General features: G+C 41.6%; 1 protein-coding gene across 4 annotated transcripts in view; it reads left to right on the top strand.

Moving 5' to 3' along the window:
* LOC145256383 (uncharacterized) overlaps positions 1 to 19,987 on the top strand; it is a 1,175,042-nt gene that overhangs the window by 174,292 nt on the left and 980,763 nt on the right. For 3 of the 4 annotated variants that reach the window (XM_080115220.1, XM_080115219.1, XM_080115221.1), the window contains one exon: positions 10,287 to 10,401. In XM_080115220.1, coding sequence (XP_079971346.1) covers positions 10,287 to 10,401 — 115 coding nt within the window. Of the gene's footprint in view, positions 1 to 1,726; positions 1,779 to 10,286; positions 10,402 to 19,987 lie in introns of those variants that run through there. The other variant, XM_080115222.1, reaches the window with a different exon arrangement.

Here is a 19,987-nt window from a genome sequence, read left to right as displayed (position 1 = left end):
ATATAAGCTGACGTTGAGTCCCTCATGGGCTTTTCTTGGGACAATACTGTGTTGACAATAGTCTTCATGATCTGTGGTGCCACATTTAGGCCAAAGCCAAGGCGTGTAAGGCAGTACCTCTGCCCCTGGAACCAAACTGTCTGGAACGGCCACAACGTCTCATCAACTCGCACCTGTAAATAGGCTTTTCGTAAATCCAATATTGAGACATTAGTGCCTTTCTGACGCCATTCCCTCAACTTACTGGCGCATACGTCAGCATCGGCAGTGTAGGCTTCAATATGCTTGTTAAGCTCCCTATAGTCCAGCACGGGCCGTACTTTCGACTTGTTATGCTGGACTACTGCCATCAAGGGTATTAGACCCTTCGGAGGCCCAAGCTTGTCCTTAGGGTAGGGGATTAACCAGCCATCTTGGATCCACGCCTTTAGTTCCCTTTCGTATTCTGCTCAGGCCTCACTGGGTATAGGGTACTCTGCAACCCCATTCTTGAGTTTAGTCGGTGCCATTCCCTCGGTCCACTTCCAAGATGCAATCCAGGCCCTCTTGCGCGAGTCGTAGTCCACTGTAAAATCCGGCCGATCGATATGGAGTGCTGCACACACTGGGGCCTCTAAGAATCGCACCTTTCCATCCCGATGAATTGCGACTCCCCCCATTGCCTTGATGGCATCGTATCCGAGCAACAGGTCAAACCCCAGGAGATTTCCTTGGGTTTCGAGCACATTGATCTTAGTGGCTGCACCGGTGTCCGTGTAGATCTTGACAGTTCCAGCTCCACAGCATGTCTGGGTCTCGCCTCCTATCATGGTGACTTTGATCTTCCTCTTAGTCCAACTTGGACACAGCCTGGTGCTCACTATAGTATGCGAACAGCCTGAGTCGAGAAGTGCTGAGCAGGGTATCCTGTTTACGTAGACGGTCATTACTGGTTGCGCCTTGTTCAAATTTTGCTCGGGGAGCAGGGCGGCGCTGACGTCCTCTCCCCTGATTCGTTTCCCGCACAGTTTTGGGCTAGATGCCCCAAACCGCCACACTTAAAACAGCGCACACGCCCCCTGTTGGTGCAATTCCTTGCAAAATGTCCGCGTCGGCCGCAGCGAAAACATTTCCCATTGCTTGCAGGGTTCTGATTCGGAATCTCCCGAGCGCCAATCTGGCCTGTCTGTGTCGCCATCACAACTGGTTCCCCCAGGTCCTCCTCATCTTTGATGATGGCTCGAGCACGTTCCATCAAGTGTTCCAGGGTCGTTGTTGAAACGCTGGTTGAGGCTATCAGTAGCTGCTTCACCCGAGTGGGAAGGCCCGCCACAAACGCGTCCGCGAGCGTCCGCTCCGACACCCCTCCACCGAACAGAACTGCGAGTTTCTTTAACTCAGCGAAGAAAACGTCCACGCTTTCCTCCGGTAGAAGTTTTCGGGAAGCAAATTTTTCATAGGCCGTACAAGGATCCATGGCAAATGCCTTGTACAGCGCAGCTTTAATTGCGGTGACATCTCCCTTTTCGGCAGCACTGAGTTGCTGATATACACTCAAGGCACCCCCAGCCAATCTCAGGGGAATCACAGTGTGTACCCGTTTCACCTCACAAAGGTCGCACGTCAGCTCGACCCTTTCAACCCAGTCGACGATGGACGTGGACCCGTCAAACTCGGGTATGAGCTTTAAGTCAAATTTCGACTCGGTCATAGTCCTAGAGGCCAAATGGCCGGAATAGCTTGTAAGGAAAAAGTGTAAGGAAAAATTCAAGATGGCGCCCGACTCTCTCTTTAACACGGTAAGATATCCTCAACACGGCACAAGAAGCAACAGCCACACGATTCCCCAGCCAACTCAATCGTCACTCCCCACGTCTTTCCCCTCACCCGCTTTTATCGTCGTTCTAGGCCGGCTAAATTTGCATATTCCGAGAATTCGTGTGACTTTGCGAGACATCATACTTTACAAAAGACGGCGGTCGCCATCTTGGTCTTTCTTTTCTATTTTTGGTCGGTAACGCTGAGCTGGTCTCGAGGTAAGTCTTTTTCCCCTCATCCGTCTCTCCCACGTACCCACACAACACGCAAACACGCGGGCGCTTATCTCCTGGATGCACGTTACAACAGTAGCGTCCAAAACTAAGGGACAAAATTTTAAAACCTAATTGTTCTTCCTTTTCTTCGCCTGAACTCACTCGCTGAGCACCCACGGTAAGACTTCTCTTTCTTGCTTCTAACCACATGCCTCCCTGATCTCAAGATCACATTTCGTAGTCTCTCATTCACTGTGGCGGTTGCCTCTCTCTACTTGGCCTCTGAGGTGTCTCGTCCTCCTCCTGTGGCTGCACACTCCCCTCCACTGCTTCGCCCTCAACTGGTCTGACGTCGAGAATGTGCCTCGGGACTCCTCCCACCACAATGTTGTTACTAGTGTTCCTCCCAGTCACGCGACCTCTACTCCATTGTGTGGTGCAGCGCGCCCCCGGTGGCTTCACCCACACCTCGTCCCTGAGTTTAATTGTCCCTGTGGCCTCTACTTCTCAGCTTGCCGGCTCCACCCTGGGATGTCTCCAGGAATATGCAAACATTGACAGTTGCGGGACCGTCTCTGGTACTTGTCCCAGTTTAGGCGACATGTTATACCAGAAGACGGCTTGCTCAGGTGAGGTGCCTCCCCTTTCCGCAACTGCTTTTATGGTGCGGTGGTTTCTCTCCACGATTCCGTTGCCACTAGGTCTGTAGGCAGCTCTGAAAAATTTTTGGATCTTCCATTTCTTCAGTACTTCTGTCACTGCTACTGACTTGAACGCAGTCCCGTTGTCGGTTAACAACTCTTCCATGGGGCCTCGCTCCAAAAACACCTCATCAAGGATTGCCGCTATTTCATTGCCTGTTCCTCCACGTAACTTCTTCCATAGGGCAAATCACCCGGGCCCACAGTCAATCATGGTCAGGTAAAGTCCACCTCTATAATGGGTGACATCGCATGCCAGTTACTCCCAGGTCCCACTCACCTCCAATTGGCCAGCTTCATGCATGCTTGGAGCAGGATCAATCGACTGACATCTGTCGCATGTCCTGACCACTTGCCTCACTTGCTCCTTGGTGATCCTCGGGTCGACTTTTTTCACTAAGTACCAAGTCCTCTCTACCCCCATATGGTGCAAATTGTGCAGTTCTCACACGCCAACATCATCTAGATCCGATGCAGCAACAACATCTTTCTTTGGCAACAGCCAACTCTTCTTCACTCTCATGAGAGCATCTGCTCGGTTCTTTTCAGAAGCCACCATGTCTACGCGAAACTTCAAACAAAACTCTTGCATCAGCTCAGCCAGCACCCCAAGCCTGCGCTTCACTGACATCTCCACAGCCCCTTTCGTTTTTATCCTTTTTTCGCTTGAAATGAGAGACTTTAGCCAAGCAAACACCGTGGCAGAGTCTGTTTTGATGCAGATGTCACGTAGTCCCCATTTCAAGGCCAGATTGACTCCTTTTATTGTCGCGTCTAATTCCACCACATTGATGTGGCTGACGTCATTCTTTTTCCTCAACCAGGCTGCATCTTCTGCAACTACTCCTCCAATTTCCAAAATGACCCCTGTTGCAATGCTGCTTGCATCGCACCACATGCCTCCATCCAATGTTCGCGGTACGTTCCAGGTTCCCCGGACTGGGTCTTGCCGTCATTCTGCTTCTTTCAGGAGATCTTCCATCATGGCGACCGTTCTTTCTCCCACCTTATCATTCCATCCTCGTCCTTCGGCGTGTCTCTTTATGTAGCTGCATGCTGGTCTAAGCAAGCTAGCAACGGGGTAATGTCCGATCAACTTTCCGCATATGGAAAAAAGTTCACGTCTGTTGAGCTCCTGCTTCAGTTGTGGGATCTCGTTTCCCCTGCGAAACTCTAGGCCGCCTGACGCACCTCGTTTGAGTTTTAGGCCCAAAGCAGCCCCTCCGTCTAATTTTTCCGGCTCTTTGGCGACCAACCCGAACCTCTTCAAATGAGCCACCACCTCCTTGGCAGTTACCACAGTCTCATTCACCAGAATGTCGTCTATGTATGAGCTCACTACCCCATCTCCCTTTCCCATTGTCTCCAGAATCTTCCTGAGGATAATTGACATAATGTTGGGTGCCGAATTTAACCCGAACCCCACTCGCGTAAGGCAGTAGGTTTTGCCTTTGTACTTGACTAACTGATATTTCCAGAGCTTCTTGGCAACATGGAGTTGCAAATAGGCAGATTTTAGATCTACCAACGTAGATGCGCCATTCATCTGCCTCCATTCCCTAATGGTCTCACTGCACACATCTACGGTGTCACCTCCCGTATGGCACTTAACATGGCCGTTCAGCTCTCGGAAATCCAGGACCGATCTTACTTTCCCTTTAGTTGTTTGCAGAACGGCCATCATCGGCAAAATGCCCGACTCCACATCATCCGTCCAAGGCATCAGTATCCCCTCCTCAATCCATTGGTCGACTTCCTGCTCAAACTCCTTTCTCGTCCCTCTTCTAAGCGAATTTGTGTAACACGCCACCCTGTTTGTCAGCGATGGCACTTGATGTTTCCATGCCTACTCCACCGTCCACCGCTCTCCGTCGAATTCGGCTCGGAAGTCCTGATCTTTGATCGACAATTTTCTTTCCTCCCCGGCCTTGTTGATCCTTCTGGGGGCGTTCTCTGTCACCGCGCACTCAGCTCGTCCGAACCTCACGTTATCACATGTGATGGTAACACCTCCAAGGCGGCATATAACATCCATTACAATGATGGCTTGGACACCAGGCAATCAGTGACAATTGCATGAACCCTCATCCGACGTTCAGCAATATCAATAGTGACGGTCTTCCTCCCTCGACACTTCACTCGCGACCCATCGAATGCCACTACTTCACCCTTCCCTTCCCATCTTCCGACCAGGGTAGTGTGCACCATGGTAGTGGTGCAGCCAGTGTCAATCAGGGCCATAACTTCCCGTCCTTCCACCGCAATCTTCTGTTTGGGCATCTGCTGCGGGTGCGCCTCTATTCTCGAATCGGGGAGGCCGCTGGCGCGTTGGCCTCCCCTCGCCAGTTTCCCGAACTTGTGCATTTTACCGCTAAATGGCCTCTCCGATTGCATTTGTAACACACTGTCCGTTGCAAGAACTTCCTGCAGTCTCTTCTCATGTGTGGTCCCCCGCATTCGAAGCATGCGATCCCAGGGTTTGGCAGATTCCTGCCCACATCCTGCTGTACCGTTGCTGTCATTCCTCTAGGCTTCGTGGGCTGGGTGCTCACCAAGATTTTTGCAGTTTTAAGCAGTTCACTCACATCCAGTGTCTCCACTCCCGGTACCTGCTGCAACCTTTTTGATATCTCTTTCGGGAACCCGGTAACAAAAGTCATCTTGACTACGTGACTCGTGGCATGTCCCTTGATGCCCGACAACTCAACCAATCTCCTTATCTCATTTGCATAGACATCAACAGATTCACCAGTCCACCTCTTCTCTTTCAACTTATTAAAGGCCTCGAAAGGCCCCTCTGCAAAAGCTTCGATCAGTCGACCCTTGATGGCGTTTGCGTCACCCTGTTCCCGCTCGCTGAGCTCCAAATAGAGGGCCAGTGCGTCCCCTTCTAGAAACAGTGGTATTACTGCGGCCACATTATCCAGCCTCTGAATCCTTGCTACAAGGTCCACTTTTTTAAGCCACGCCACCACATCACCGTCGCCATTAAAAGGCTTAATTATGTTGCTTAAGCCTGCGTTGGCCATTGCCGAAATAGCTTGTTCTTCCTTTTCTTCGCCTGAACTCACTCGCTGAGCACCCACGATAAGACTTCTCTTTCTTGCTTCTAACCACACTAATATTTGTGTGCAATGAAAAACTTCGATACGGAGTGAACTTTAAGAAGCCTTTTTAAGAACAGACCCGGGAACGAGACCTGTTACTTCAAGGAAAAGAAGAGAAAAGAAAGGAAACTCAAGGGAAGTAACTCACTTCCGGAGAGTAGAAACGGAAGTTAAAAGAAGTTACAGAGTTCTTTTCTGTCAGCACATTATGAGAAATAACAACTGTGAAAAGCTGAAATTTTGACAATTAGTAGTCGTTATCATCCAAAATAACATACTAAAATTTTAATCATTTGCAAAGGATAGAAAAAGAATTATAACAATTATTTATTTATTTTCAAAATAGGAACGTCCAAAAATAAGGGACAAAATTGAGAAAAACAATGTAAACAGCCAAAAAAACAATAAAAATACATGTACAATCAATATTTAGTAAATGAGTCTTTGCTCTCAATGACAGCTGCACATCTTTGACTACAAGAATGAATCAGTTCTTGACAATCCTCGATACAAATTTTAGACCATTCTTCTTGAAGCTTCACCCACAAATCCTCTATGTTAGTGGAATTTCTTTCCATAACTTTCACTCGTAAGGTCTTCCAAAGATTTTCTATTGGATTTAAGTTAGGACTTTGTGATGGCCAATCCATAATTTTGAAATCTTGCTCGCTAAAGTAACGCATTACCACCTTTGCCTTGTGACATGGGCCATTATCTTGCATAAAGGGAGCCCTACCGTAACCTGAATTCTGCATGATTTCGCACTACATGATCAATGTTTTTATAGATCTGCGTATTTACATGAGTTTGTAACTGGACAAGAGGCGTTGTACCTTGGCTAGAAAATATTCCAAATACCATGACGCTTCCACCCCCAAACTTGATAGTTCTCTTAGTACATTTTGCACTTAATCTTTCACCAATACTTTACATTGTTTTTTCCATCATTTCCAAATAAATTAAACTTGCTTTCATCACTGAAAAATACTTTTGCACAATTTTCATATGTCCAAATTACATACCTGTTTGCAAACTCAAATCTCTCCTTCTTATTCTTCAAATTAACAAGTGGTTTCTTCCCTGGGGTTCGATTAAACAGGCCCTATTTCTTGCAGTCATCTAGAAATAGTCTGTCTTGACGCATTAAACGCATGAGGTACTATTCATAACCCTTTTAATTTCTGTGCAAGACTTAAAACAGTCCTTAATGATATATGCGGCATTATTCGATCTTCTCTTGCCGAAGTTTTGTGGGGTCTGCTGGTTCTAAAACACTAACTATTTTGCCAGTATCATTGTAGGATTTAACAACCCTACCTACAGCACTCTTGGAACGTTTCACTTTCTCTGAAATCTCTCTAATGGTGTGCTTTTCCTTGTGTAGCTTCACAATAGCTTGTCACACAGAGTAATCAAGTTTTTGGCATTTCGCCATGGTGCTGGCTGATGCAACGTTTACAAATGACTAAGTAAGACTTATTCTTTAGAGGAAATCAAAAAATTTGAATATAGCATGCTGTTTACATTGTTTTTCTCAATTTTGTCCCTTATTTTTGGACGTTCCTATTTTGAAAATAAATAAATGTTATAATTCTTTTTCTATCCTTTGCAAATGATTAAAAATGGATGATAACGACTACCAGTTGGGAAAATTTCAACTTTTCATAGTATTAGGTTTAAAAATTTTGTCCCTTAGTTTTGGACGCTACTGTAATTCAAGTACCATACTCTGTCTGTCTCTTGCTCTCTCATTCTCTCTCTCCCTCCCAATATATATATATATATATATATATATATTACTGAGGAATCACAACTTATCAAGGCCCAGAGACCACTCGAGGATAAGATTTAAAAAGTGTACGGTAGTCAATGGGACAATATTGTAATAATCATTAGTAGTGGAAATTTGGTGAATTGAATTACGTAAGGTAACGGCTATTCAATTAGACTTGAAGATGATCATATTGTAGTCAGATAGGAAGCAGGAAAATGGAACAGAACTCCACAGGCATGCAGTTCTAAGAAAAAAGTTTTCTTCATGGAATCTACGTTTTAGGGTTAAGCACAGATAAAGAGTGGCGGAAATGGGGGACCATAGATTGGAGCTCAAACGAGCACTTGCCATAAAAATAATAATAGGATGGGAAAGAGGTTGCATGTAAGCATCCCCTACCAAGCTACTGTCTATTTTGAACTCTGTCAAGGCAGGATAAGCTGCTTCTAGCAGCTCCTCCCCAAATGTGGCAACAGTACTCCATCCTTGTACATACTTGGTTCTTATATAGAGAGTTGGATCGGCAGTGAGATATCTCCTGAGAAACTCCAGCATTAATACTGTGAGCCTCTGATTTCTGCCCATCAACCACTACTCTTATGAATCTATCAGAGAGAAATGATTGATTAATTGATAAGACATTTTCAGCTATACTGCAGCTGAAGATTTTGTGGAGTAAACTTTTATTCCCTATCCTATCAAATGCATTTGATATGTCAAGAAGAATTGCCCTAGAAAGGAAGCCTCTATCAAGAGATTTGCTCTGTAAATCTAGCACAACGGAAACCATATTGCATGTTACTGAGGAGGTTATTTTTGCTGAGGTGGTTGACTACTTTTCTATTTAACACAGATTCCAACAACTTACTCATGACGCACAGGAGACTTATTGGTCTGTACTGAGAGGGAAATGACAGATCATCTGAATTTTTAAATATGGGGCATATTGATGAGGTTTGCCAAGAGATTGAGAAAGCATTTCTCATTAAGACAACACTTAAACAGTGTTGTAAGTATGGAAGCTAGTTTTGGTTGAAGCTTTTTCAGCACAATTATTATAATGCTATTAGGGCTAGTTGCTTTACTGGAATCAAGGTTTTTGAGTAGCTTGGTAACATCATGTACAGATATTTGTTTGTCACATAGCATGTTTTTGGACACAGGAGGAGGGGAGTCCTGATCGGATAAGGTAGAATTAGCTTCAAAGGTCTTGACAAAGAGTTTGGCTTTGTCCAGTGCTGACGAGATTACCTCAGATCCATTGATGATGGTTGGAATAAAGTACACGCTTCTGCTCAAGACTGTTATTTGCCAAAACTGGTGGGAACCAAGCCACTGCTCAGCTACTTGACAGACTGAATATACAAACCCCTCGCATTCTTTATTACTCTTTTACAGTAGTTACTGGCAGTCCTGAAGGTGGCTTTAGTCTCAGCACATTTATTATGTTGAAAGCAATAAATAAAAGTGATTTCTGTGTGCTATGACAACAGCACATTCTGGAGAGAACCATGGCTGGCTGTTTTTTCCTGAAATCTTTTGGAGTGTATGAAGTGGTCTATACCAACAATTAACTATTTTGTCAAGTCTGATATATATATATATATATATATATATATATATATATATATATATATATATATATATATATATATATATATATATATATAATACAATTAAAATGGAAAACTTTTAAACATAAATCAATCCCAAAGCTGAAGGATATTTTAGCGTTGATTTTCTACAATTAAAACATTTATATATATATATATATATTCGATTTTTCTTATGTTTTTTGCATGAAAATCAAAATTGTTAATATATTTGCTCCGTTCTGGAAGCATCTTCAGTTGAGAGTCAAATGCTGAGAAAGACTTGTGAAGCGAATTTCCTATGAATACTGATCATTCACTGCTATAAGTAATTCCTTTCCTCGCCAGTATTTCTTAGCAGATCATTTGACTCTCAACTGAGATGCGAACACACAGACACACTCTCTCTCTCTGTCTCTTTCTCACACACACATAATGAGAGGAAGCAAGGAATAGATGAGACAATTCTGAAGAACACATGCCTTAATAGTGTTTATAGAAAAGACTGAGACTAGCAACACCACATCTGTGTGTGTGTGTGAGAGAGAGAGAAAGAGAGAGAGAGAGAAGAAAAAAAGGGTGGGGACAGTCAAGTTACAGATACGTTTCTACACTTTATCAAGAAGCCCAAATATGACACCAGTACTCCGTACATGGTCTAGATAAATAAATAGAGAATGACTTGAGGTGTGAGAAAAGTTTTAGAGCGATAATGAGAATTGACTTCATGTAAAGCAGATAGAGCAATGGATCTAATATAGATTTGATGCAAAAGAAAGACTAAAAAGTTTCGGAATCGATTTCTCATCAAGAGCAGAGCCACCGCCATCATCATCATCATCATCATCATCATCATCATCATCATCATCATCAAAATAATAATAACCATAATAATAATAACAATAATGCACAAGGTAGAAGGTTTCAAAATTATCATTATATTCAACTATCACACATGGAACTCGGTGGAACATACAAATTCCATTATCCCTCGCCTGACTTTTTGACAACGACTATATAAAATCATGTTGACAGATAAAACTATGCAAACCTATTAATATCTTTTCAAATAATTTGTATGTTTCTTTTGAATTTTGCAGTTGAACACTGATTCTCTGGTGATCACAAATTTGGACGTTTGCACTGTGCACCGATTTCGAATTATTGCTGTCAACAAATATGGATCATCGCCGGCTTCCAACGAATTGATTCTTGGTATTTTCCTTTTCTTTTACTCTTTTTTAAATATGTCATTGTAAATAAAAAAGGAAGCTTGTCAGTTAGTGCTACACTGTTTGAAGCAACAGCAGTGAATGATGTTTTATGTACATACTCTTCATTAGACAAAAGCAATTTTTCAATTAATCAAAATGCAAAAAATATTTTCTTTTGATAGTTTCTATCTTCTACAACATATATCTTTAAAGTGCAACCTGAGGTGGTGGCTATGGATTTTTATCACCTTCGATTTTGATATAATGCGGTAATGCGATTGTCACTCTATTTAATCTTAACTATTTGGCACATTCATTTTCCTTAACTCGTACTTTCGATGAGATCATTATAATAAGAGGGGGGGATATGAATGGTTTTTATATAGGGTTTTACTTAGTTTGGATCAGTAACTGACTATCATTCCAAAAATCTACTTGATCTAGTTGTATGACTTAAATTAATCAATTATAGTCTTGTATCGAGCAACGTATGAATGCGGGAGCAAATCCCATCAATCATACCTAAATAACCTTTGACGCATAACTCCGCAAACATCAGAACTACACAATAATGCAGTGATGCTAAGTTCATTTTCTGTAGTTTATGTATCGTGGACACTGGAAGTAAGACTACACATTTTATCTTTTCTTTTTAGTACATGATGTTTTTTTTTGTTATTTAATTGATTGTTAATACATAAAACCAACTGTAAACTATTAATTGTAGATAAGTTGCTATTTACATTATGATCTTGAGAAATGAAGGCAATTATGGCTTCGTAATTTTCCAACAAAATTCGTTCAACATGACCAATTGTATCGTCCACGACCGTATCCATTATGAAACTCATGAACCCGAGAACTAGTATGGTCTTATAGAGAGGAGAAAGGGTTTGAAGTATGGCTCGAAGATGTGAGAAATGGATAAATAGAAGAAAGGAGATATGGTAGAATTGGATGAAGAAGATGGCTTGTGAAATATATTTTCTTTATAGAAAAACATGCATACATTTATTCACACTTCTTCTTTGCCATTCAACCATGACTGAGGAGGCCTCCCTCTCTCAGTTTTGTTATCAGAGTTTTCTTTCTCTTAGATGGATGATCTGACAAGATCTACGAGTCCATCACACCGAGTGGGGTAACTGTGTGTCTGGTTTCTACACCAGGTATTTCTGTGCCCCCGCATGGATGACGATATTGAGTATCTTACTTTAAAGTTTTTCTCTATTCTTCATAAATAAGAGCAGGATTGGAGATAGATTCCCCTCTAACATTTACAAGAAATTGTATCTTTCAAGTTCTGTGAGAAAACTAATCTGCTCTAGCAACTAATTTGTTTTAAAATAAATGAATAGGATATTAATAATTATTTGAATATGTAAGAGAATATAAAGCAAAGAAAACAAAAGAAATGGTGGAACTAGATCCACATAAAGAGGTTCCACACGACACAGATAAATAGATGCACTTAACTTGGTGTTCTTCGAGTGACCCATGTTGGTTCAGCTAAAAGACCAGTGTCTTTATGTGGAATGAATTGGGTTTCAAAGATTAGCGCTTATTTGACAGCAATAAGAGGAAGGGCGGGAGGATCTGCCTTAAGAGCCAAATGCATGCTTTGATTTAAATACTTCTTTTATTTAATTGAAACGGTATAATTTCGATTTTTGTGTTAATAATTTAAAACATACAAACAAAGGGGATGAATGTTAGAAAAGAGATGTGTATTTCCACTTTTTCTATTGCATACTATAACTAATATATTACAAACAATTGACATGCGAGAAAAATCTGGGAAAATAGTTTCATGTGGGTAGATGAATATAGAAATGGAATAAAATAGTAGAATAAAAAAATTAATTTTTTAGTAATATCTATTTTAAAGGCAAATTAAGGGATGATTAAAATTTTTAATAGATTTAAAGCTTTTTTTAAATGCAGGTCCATCTTACAAAATTTCATTATCATATTTTATTGTACAACATGGGGAGTAGACTCGCCAGTTTAAATGAATTCAGATAAAAATGGGAGTTTGGAAATATGGTTTATAATACACTATAAATACATTTAAAAACACAAAGTAAGTTTATAGAATAAGTTAAAATAACAAAGGGATAAAAAAAATTACAATTAAATTTTATTCTATCAGTTCAAAAAGGACTACAATATTTCAGGATAGGGAAACCTCTTTAGACCATGGCATTTCGAAGCCAAACGCTTCTCTTTAGAAGAGGGGAGTAAAGACACATATTATACAGAGAAGAAATTTTTAAAAAGATAATATTGCTTTTCTGGAAAGAGGATCAAAGGTAAAATATGAAGCTGTACTGAGACTAAAGACGATTCTAGGACTGCCAGCAATCACTGTAAAAGAGTAATAAAGAATGCAAGAGAGTTGTATGCTCAGTCTGTTAAGCCCAAAGTAGCTAAGCAGCAGCTTGGTTACCACCAGTTTTGGCAAATAGCAAACAGAATCCATAAAAGAATCATGTGCTCTATCCCAACCATCATCAATGGACCTGAGGTAATCTCGTCAGCATCAAACAAAGCCAAACTCTTTGCCAAGAACTTTGCAACTAATTATACCCTATGTGACTAAGGCCGTCAACCCCTCGTATTTCCTCTTTTATCAGAAAACACACTATGCGGCATAGAAATATCTGTGCGTGATGTTGCCAAACTTTGATTTCAATAAAGCAACTGACTCTGATGGCATTTCAGTTTTAGTGCTGAAAAAGCTTCAACCAGAACTAATTCCCATACTTACAAAGCTGTTTAAGCGTTGTCTTAAAGAGAATTGCTTCCCAACACCCTGGAAAACCTCATAAGTTTGCTCTGTATTTAAGAATTCAGGTGATCGGTCATCTTCCTCTCAGTACAGACCAATAAATCTCCTGTACGTCATGAGTAAGTTGCCGTGTTAAATGGAGAAGTAGTTAACCATTTCATAAAAAATAACCTTCTTAGTGACATGCAATATGGTTTCCATTCTACTAGATCTATAGCAGATGTGGTAACGGTTATATTTTATAGGATTAGCGAATCTCTCAATGGAGGCCTCTTTTCTAGGGCAATTGCTCTTGATATATCAAAGACCTTTGATAAGGTATGGCATAAAGGCCTACTTCGCAAGTCCCTCCTCGCCAAACTTTCATGAAAAACACTCGTCTATCTGAAACCACTATTAATAATTTCCCCCACTCTTTTTCTGTGCCTAATCCTAAACGTAGATTCCATGAACAAAGCTTTTTTCTTAGAACTGCACACCTGTGGAACTCTCTTCCATTTGCCTGCTTTCCAGCTGACTACAGTTTGATCATATTCAAGTCCAACATAAGCAAATTCTTGATGAGCCGTTCCCCTTAAATAATCCAATTTACCAAATTTCCACTACTAATGATTACTAGAATTACTAGGATATTGTGCCATTAACCTCAATACACTCATTAACCATTATCCTCGAGTGACCTTTGGGCCTTGATAAGTGGTGACTCCTATGTAAAAAAAAATAAAAAGGCTATAAAGGGCTATAGTGCCATGGGTTGCTTCTTATTGATTTATGCCCGTTATTTTTTTGGGTGGGGGAGATAAGATTGTGATTACGGATTGATCCCGGACTAATCCAATTGCCAAATTCCATTTGATTCAGTAACTGGATAACTTTCAGATTACAATCCGATTGTTATCCAATGTAATCTACTGTGATCCCACTCAAAGACAGAACTTTCATTGATCTTGTGTGACATCACAACCAAAACGAAAACAACTGTCCAGACTGGATTTGCAGTGATCTTACAGACTAAAATATCTTGATGAAGTGGAAGCATTACAGTACAGTACAAAATATGAAATATCTCCAAAAATAAAAGCAAAACCATACAAAAACTGCTAAATTGTGCAAACCACTGCTTATGAAGCAATTAAGTTATTGCTTATTCACCAAACCTGTTTTCTTGCTTTTATTTACTTATACTGCTTCCCTGTTTTTGGAAATTATAATTTATCATTCTATGACTAAGTGTAATGATTAAATATAAGGCCTATATTGGCCACATGTGTATTGTTACTGATGTATGTTACTAAAATAACTCGCACAAATGTTATTTCTAAATGTCTGCTTTAAAGGGAAAATGCTTTGCCTCCAAGACACCTTCCTGTCTGTTTTGCATGATAAACATTAAAAATTCTTATACTCTTAAATCCTCCCCAAATCCCTGTATATCTATATTGTATATTAATGTTGTTTTTTTTGTAAGTATATCATCTCTCCTATTTCAACTGGACAAAAAAACAATTGCACTTCTCCCCAAGCTGATATAAAATCACATACTTTGCATGTACCTTGGGAGGAGGGTTTAGCTTCCGGTCCTAAACTTTAGTAGGCTGACCTTTTCAAAATCGATAAATACTAAACATCTATAGATTTCTCTCGCTAAGGCATGCATTATTTTGGTTTTTGGTACTCCTGCAGTATTTTACCCACCGATTTCACGATCTTAGCCGAGCGTTGATCGACATCCGTCGGAAAACGCCGGAACATGGCGAGGTACGATACTCTATCAGCCAATCAGGGCGCTTCAAACGAACGCGCAGCAGACGAATAATTTTCATTGAAATTACACACATAGCGTTTCATTTCAGTTATTTTATTGTTCAAAGTAAAAATACACAGCCTTTCATTTCAGCTATTTAATTTAGCGATAAAAAAAACAAAAAACCGGGAGCTGTTGGAAACATATTTATGCGAATTTATGTGGAGACAAAAATTTGGACACAACCCTTTTGTCTCCATAATAAATCAAATCGCGGAAGGCTACCCGGTTTGGGAAGGAGCTTCTTTCCACATCCTCTGAAAACCCTTTGCTCCCTACTTTGCCTCTACAGTCAGTAGAAAATCTTCCAGTCGGAACTAAAGATAAACAGTAATTGTTGTGTCCCCCCACCTACAAACATTACTGAAAAAAAACAAAAAAAAACATTGTTGTTACTGTTTAATAACGTTTTGTTAAAAACAAACAAAAAAAAACATTGAAGTGTTTATTACTGTTGCTTACCCCCCCCCCAAAAAAAAAAGCTATCGGAAAACAAAATGAACCAAAAAAAAATATTCAACAAAATAAATTTATTTTACTTTAAAAAAAACTTACGGTAAGTGTTTGTGATTTATTTTATCCAAATTTTTTGTATTAATTTTATCCATTTTGTTGTGCGTGTGTGTGTAATATCTTTTCCTTGTAATGTTGTTGCTATTCACATACTTTTAGCGTTCTTGCACCGTAGTAGATCCGAATTCTCGGCTTTCGTCGGCGTTAACGCCGAAAGCGTTCGTCAACGCTCGGCTAAGATCGTGAAATCGGTGGGTAAAATACTGCAGGAGTACCGCTTAACCTATACTTATACTCTATAGAATATCTATAAACTAGATAACTAATAGCGACAGTTTGTGCCTAGATTATAAGTGATCTATATTAACTTGCAACTATATCTTTGTTACATTAGATGGGATAAAGTGCTGGTGATTATCTTTACTTGAAAACTAACACCTAAAGCACATTTCGAAACAGACCATAATCCTTATACTATAATTTTCCAATTCCACAAACCATATTTGATCTTTACTTAACCCTAGTAGATATTAACCTTTAATCAACACCCCATACTCCTTTAAAAACGTAACCAATCTTAATCCTATTCTGAGGAGTGTAACTTCAAAGCAGATACTAATTATTTGATACTAACTCTATCAATTCTAACTATCCATGTGGGAGCATAGAAATACCTGGCTTTGAAACCAGGTGCAGGGAAAAACCTCTCAGTGCTGATGGACCAGTAGATCTGGTTAGGTCATCTATCTATGATAAGGAAACCTCTGATTTGTAAACCTGTTTCCACTGACCTCATACGTCTTGGCACCAAACAGGGGAGGGAGGCTCCCTCATTTCTGGACAACAACCTCCCTAGAGCTGATGACTTGATCAAATCACCGGTTTGCAAACCTAAACTGTTTAAGGAGTAGATAGGCTCTGCCTATCTATACTCCATACTCCTTCTTTGCCTATTAGCCAGAAGCAGAAGTGCAACCAGAAGGACTCATTAGAGATGCCCAGTGATTAGCCTTGTTTCCTGACTAGGGCAATGAATGCCGTCTCCCACATTTGCCTTATTCCCTTCTCCTATAACTGGGCATCTTGGGGGTGCTAATTTACCATATATGCTAACATGATTGGACTGGTACACTCCTGTTGGACAAGTTTGAGGGTACCGGTTTGACAGTTGCTGGTTGCTATTTCCAACTGACAGTACAGTCTAACTTAGAGCGTCTGTTCTGTCATCAGTTGTGTAATATCGGGATATTTGTAGTGCCATGTCGCGCATGGAAAGGCACCCTGCACTCTTCTCTGGTGGGCATTCTCGAGGTCACATTCCTGTGGATGCAGAGCTGGCTGATGGTCTACTCATGTTGCATGATAGTGGCTATGCACATCCGCTTTGCCTAGCACCTCAATCTAGATCTGAAACTACTAAATAGAATGAAAGTATAGCTCAATTCCAAAAAAATGTTCAAATCAGACACATACTCACGCCTCCTCCCTTGGGGCTGGCATTTACACGTATCCGAGGACTTAGAACTAACTTAGATGATGTAGAATCATTTCTCCTGGCAAACTCCCCTGATATCTTAGCACTAAGTGAAACTAGCTTGCACTCCTCCATCCCCTCTAACATCTTTAACATGTCTGGTTATCTTCCACTTTTTCATAAGGACTTTAGTAGGAACAGATTTGGAGTCTATATTTGTAACCCCCTCCCATGTCTAGGGAATCTAAACTAGAATCAGGTGACCAGGCCTTCATGTGCTTTAAACTTAATTTACAACATAGCGTTAGCTACTTGTATTTTCTTTATCGCTCTCCATCAACCCAAGACTGTACTTTAATCAATCATGTCTCTGACAACATAGATGTAGCACTCTCTCTTGACACTAGCGCCCAAATACATGTATTTGGTGCATCTAACACCCATCACAGAAATTTGCTTGGCTTCTCTAACTACACTGACACAGTAGTAGCATCATCCATAACTTTGCTATATCCCATTCCTTGACACAGAAAGTAACATTCCGTCTCCCAGATCACCAGGAACAGCAAGCCTCAATTCTGGATCTATTTCTGACAAGAGATTCTGAGGATTGTGTAACAAATGCTGATTGCTCACTTAGGAATGCTGATCATGCTGTGATAATGATAGAATCACTCTAAACTCTCGACCCCAAGTTGAAGAGCCATTGCTCCAAACGACAACATACTAAAATAAGGCTGGCTGGGACAACAGCAGAAGAGCCATATTAGCATCTGTAAGAAAAGACCAAAAAGCTCCCCTACCTTCCAGGAGACCGGATCTGCGATGTAGACCCCCTTCACGCTAACACTTATATAACTCAGCGTCATAGGGGTCTAATAAAGCTGCTGAGGGATATGAGAAATATTGATGGGAAAAAGGTTACAAATCTCAAAAACTTCCCAGACGCCCCCTTAGTCATGACCTTTGTGCGTCAAACAAGAACAGGACACACGAAGGCCATGTGAAATATGATCGAAGAAGCCAAGGGGGCGATTCCAAATTTAAAGTTGGTAGAAGATGACTCCCTGAATCAGCTGGCACCTAGGTGCGAAGGGAGGGTCCCTATTTACGTCCACCCTTGTTTTTATAGGGCCCTGAAATTAACTTTCCCATTGGATGCGGGATGGACGAGTAATGTCCGAGTTGCTTTCGGGCAACCTCGCCCAATCCTGTGGCACCTTTCTAATCAAAGACTTTAGGCCGGTGGTTGTCAGTGCTTAGGTATAATGGCCACGTCTTTAAGCCTTGCTAGCTTGAACGTAAGGGGCATGAGGTGCTGAAGCAAAGCCGCTAGGGTACTGAGGGACCTCATGTCCATGAACATAGATGTGGCTACGTTACAGGAGACTCACTACAATTCCGTTGACGATCATCAGGTGCTGGAGGGGCATTATGATGTCTTTTCAGTATATGGTGATAGTCAAAGTAGGGGGGTTTCTTTGTTAGTCAGGTGCACCCTTTCTGCAACGGTTAGCATTGTTCACGCGGATACTGATGGTAGACTGATCATGGCCGATGTTGCCATGGCAAATAGAGCGTTTTGAGTCGTCGCGGTTTATGCGCCCAATTGCGTATGGGAGCGGGTTTCCTTTTTCCGGGGGTTTGGAACAGTTAGTCCTAGTGGGTGATTGGAATGCCATCCTTGATCCCAGGGTCGATAAGGTGGGTGGGACTAGAGGGACGGATGGGTGTGACATCAGTCTGTAGGACCTGATGGCTAGATACGATCTGGTAGACAGGTATCGGGTGGATCATCCGGGGCGGGAGATGTGGACGTGGCTCTCTAGCAGGCCTTCCGTTTCAAGTACTTACTTGGATCGTTTGTTAGTTAGAAGAGGCAATATAGAATACATATCTTGTCCCACATTCCACTGGTTAGGCCACTCTGACCACAAACTACTTGTGGCCAGGTTAGATTTAGATAGAAACCCCAGGTTAGCCGGGTACTGGAAGTTAAATACTTCCTTACTGGAGATAGATGACTTTCTGGAAAGGCTAACTGAACATATCAAGAAGGAATTAGTGGGGGCGGTTACCGGGAGTAGGAGCTGGGTAAATGCCAAATCTAGTATTGGAGACTTCTCTGTCAAATATGGCCAACGCCTCGCCCTAGATAGGGCCAAGGGAGAGAAGCGTCTAGAGGATAAACTATCCCGGGTGGTGGCAGGGGGGGGGGATTCCCTAGAGATAGGCCTAGCTAAGGCGGACCTGAGTTGTTTGGATAGTGAGCAATATCAGGGCCAGGTAGTTAGGGCTAGAATTAAAAAAATGCCCAACGAAGCTGTGAATGTGGACAAATCAGAACGAGTCCGTTCGCTTGGGCGCAAATCGGATAATTACATTCGTAAGGTTAAGAGCCCGGAAGGACACTCCTTAATGTCGGCTCAGGAGATTTGCGAGTGGTTTCGAGTGCACTTTGAAGATCGTTTTGCACAGCTGTCCAAACTCCGCGTCTAGGAGTTGTGCAACTATTTGGCTGGCTCGCCCCACCTGGAGGCAGCCCGAGCGGCTAGTTGTGATGGTCGGGTTACAGAGTATGAAGCAGGTCGCCTATAATAGATCACCAGGACTCGATGGACTGCCCTACGAGCTGTTCTTGAGGTTGTCGCAGATGTTTGTTCCGATTCTGACGGGTGTGTTTAACCACTGGTTTGACACGGGATCCATCCCAAGTCAGGTTTTTTTTTTTTTTTTTTTTTTTTTTTTTTACAAAGGCATCACCACATTATCAAGGCCCAGAGGCCACTCAAGGATAAGGGTTAAAGAGTGTACAGTAGAAATTGGTCAATATAGTAATCATTAGTAATGAAAATTTGGTAAATTTAATAACTTATATGGAACGGCTCATCAAGAACTGATTTACTTTAGACTTGAACACAACCATATTGTAGTCAGCCGGAAAGCAGGAAAACGGAAGACAATTCCACAGGCGTGCAGTTCTAAGAAAGAAGCCTTGTTCATGG

This window comes from Euprymna scolopes, chromosome 32 (assembly GCF_053919585.1).
Source record: "Euprymna scolopes isolate OS-2025 chromosome 32, ASM5391958v1, whole genome shotgun sequence".
Lineage (NCBI taxonomy): Eukaryota > Metazoa > Mollusca > Cephalopoda > Sepiida > Sepiolidae > Euprymna > Euprymna scolopes.
Note: the sequence above shows the minus strand (reverse complement) of the source record. Positions and strands in the feature narration are given on the sequence as shown.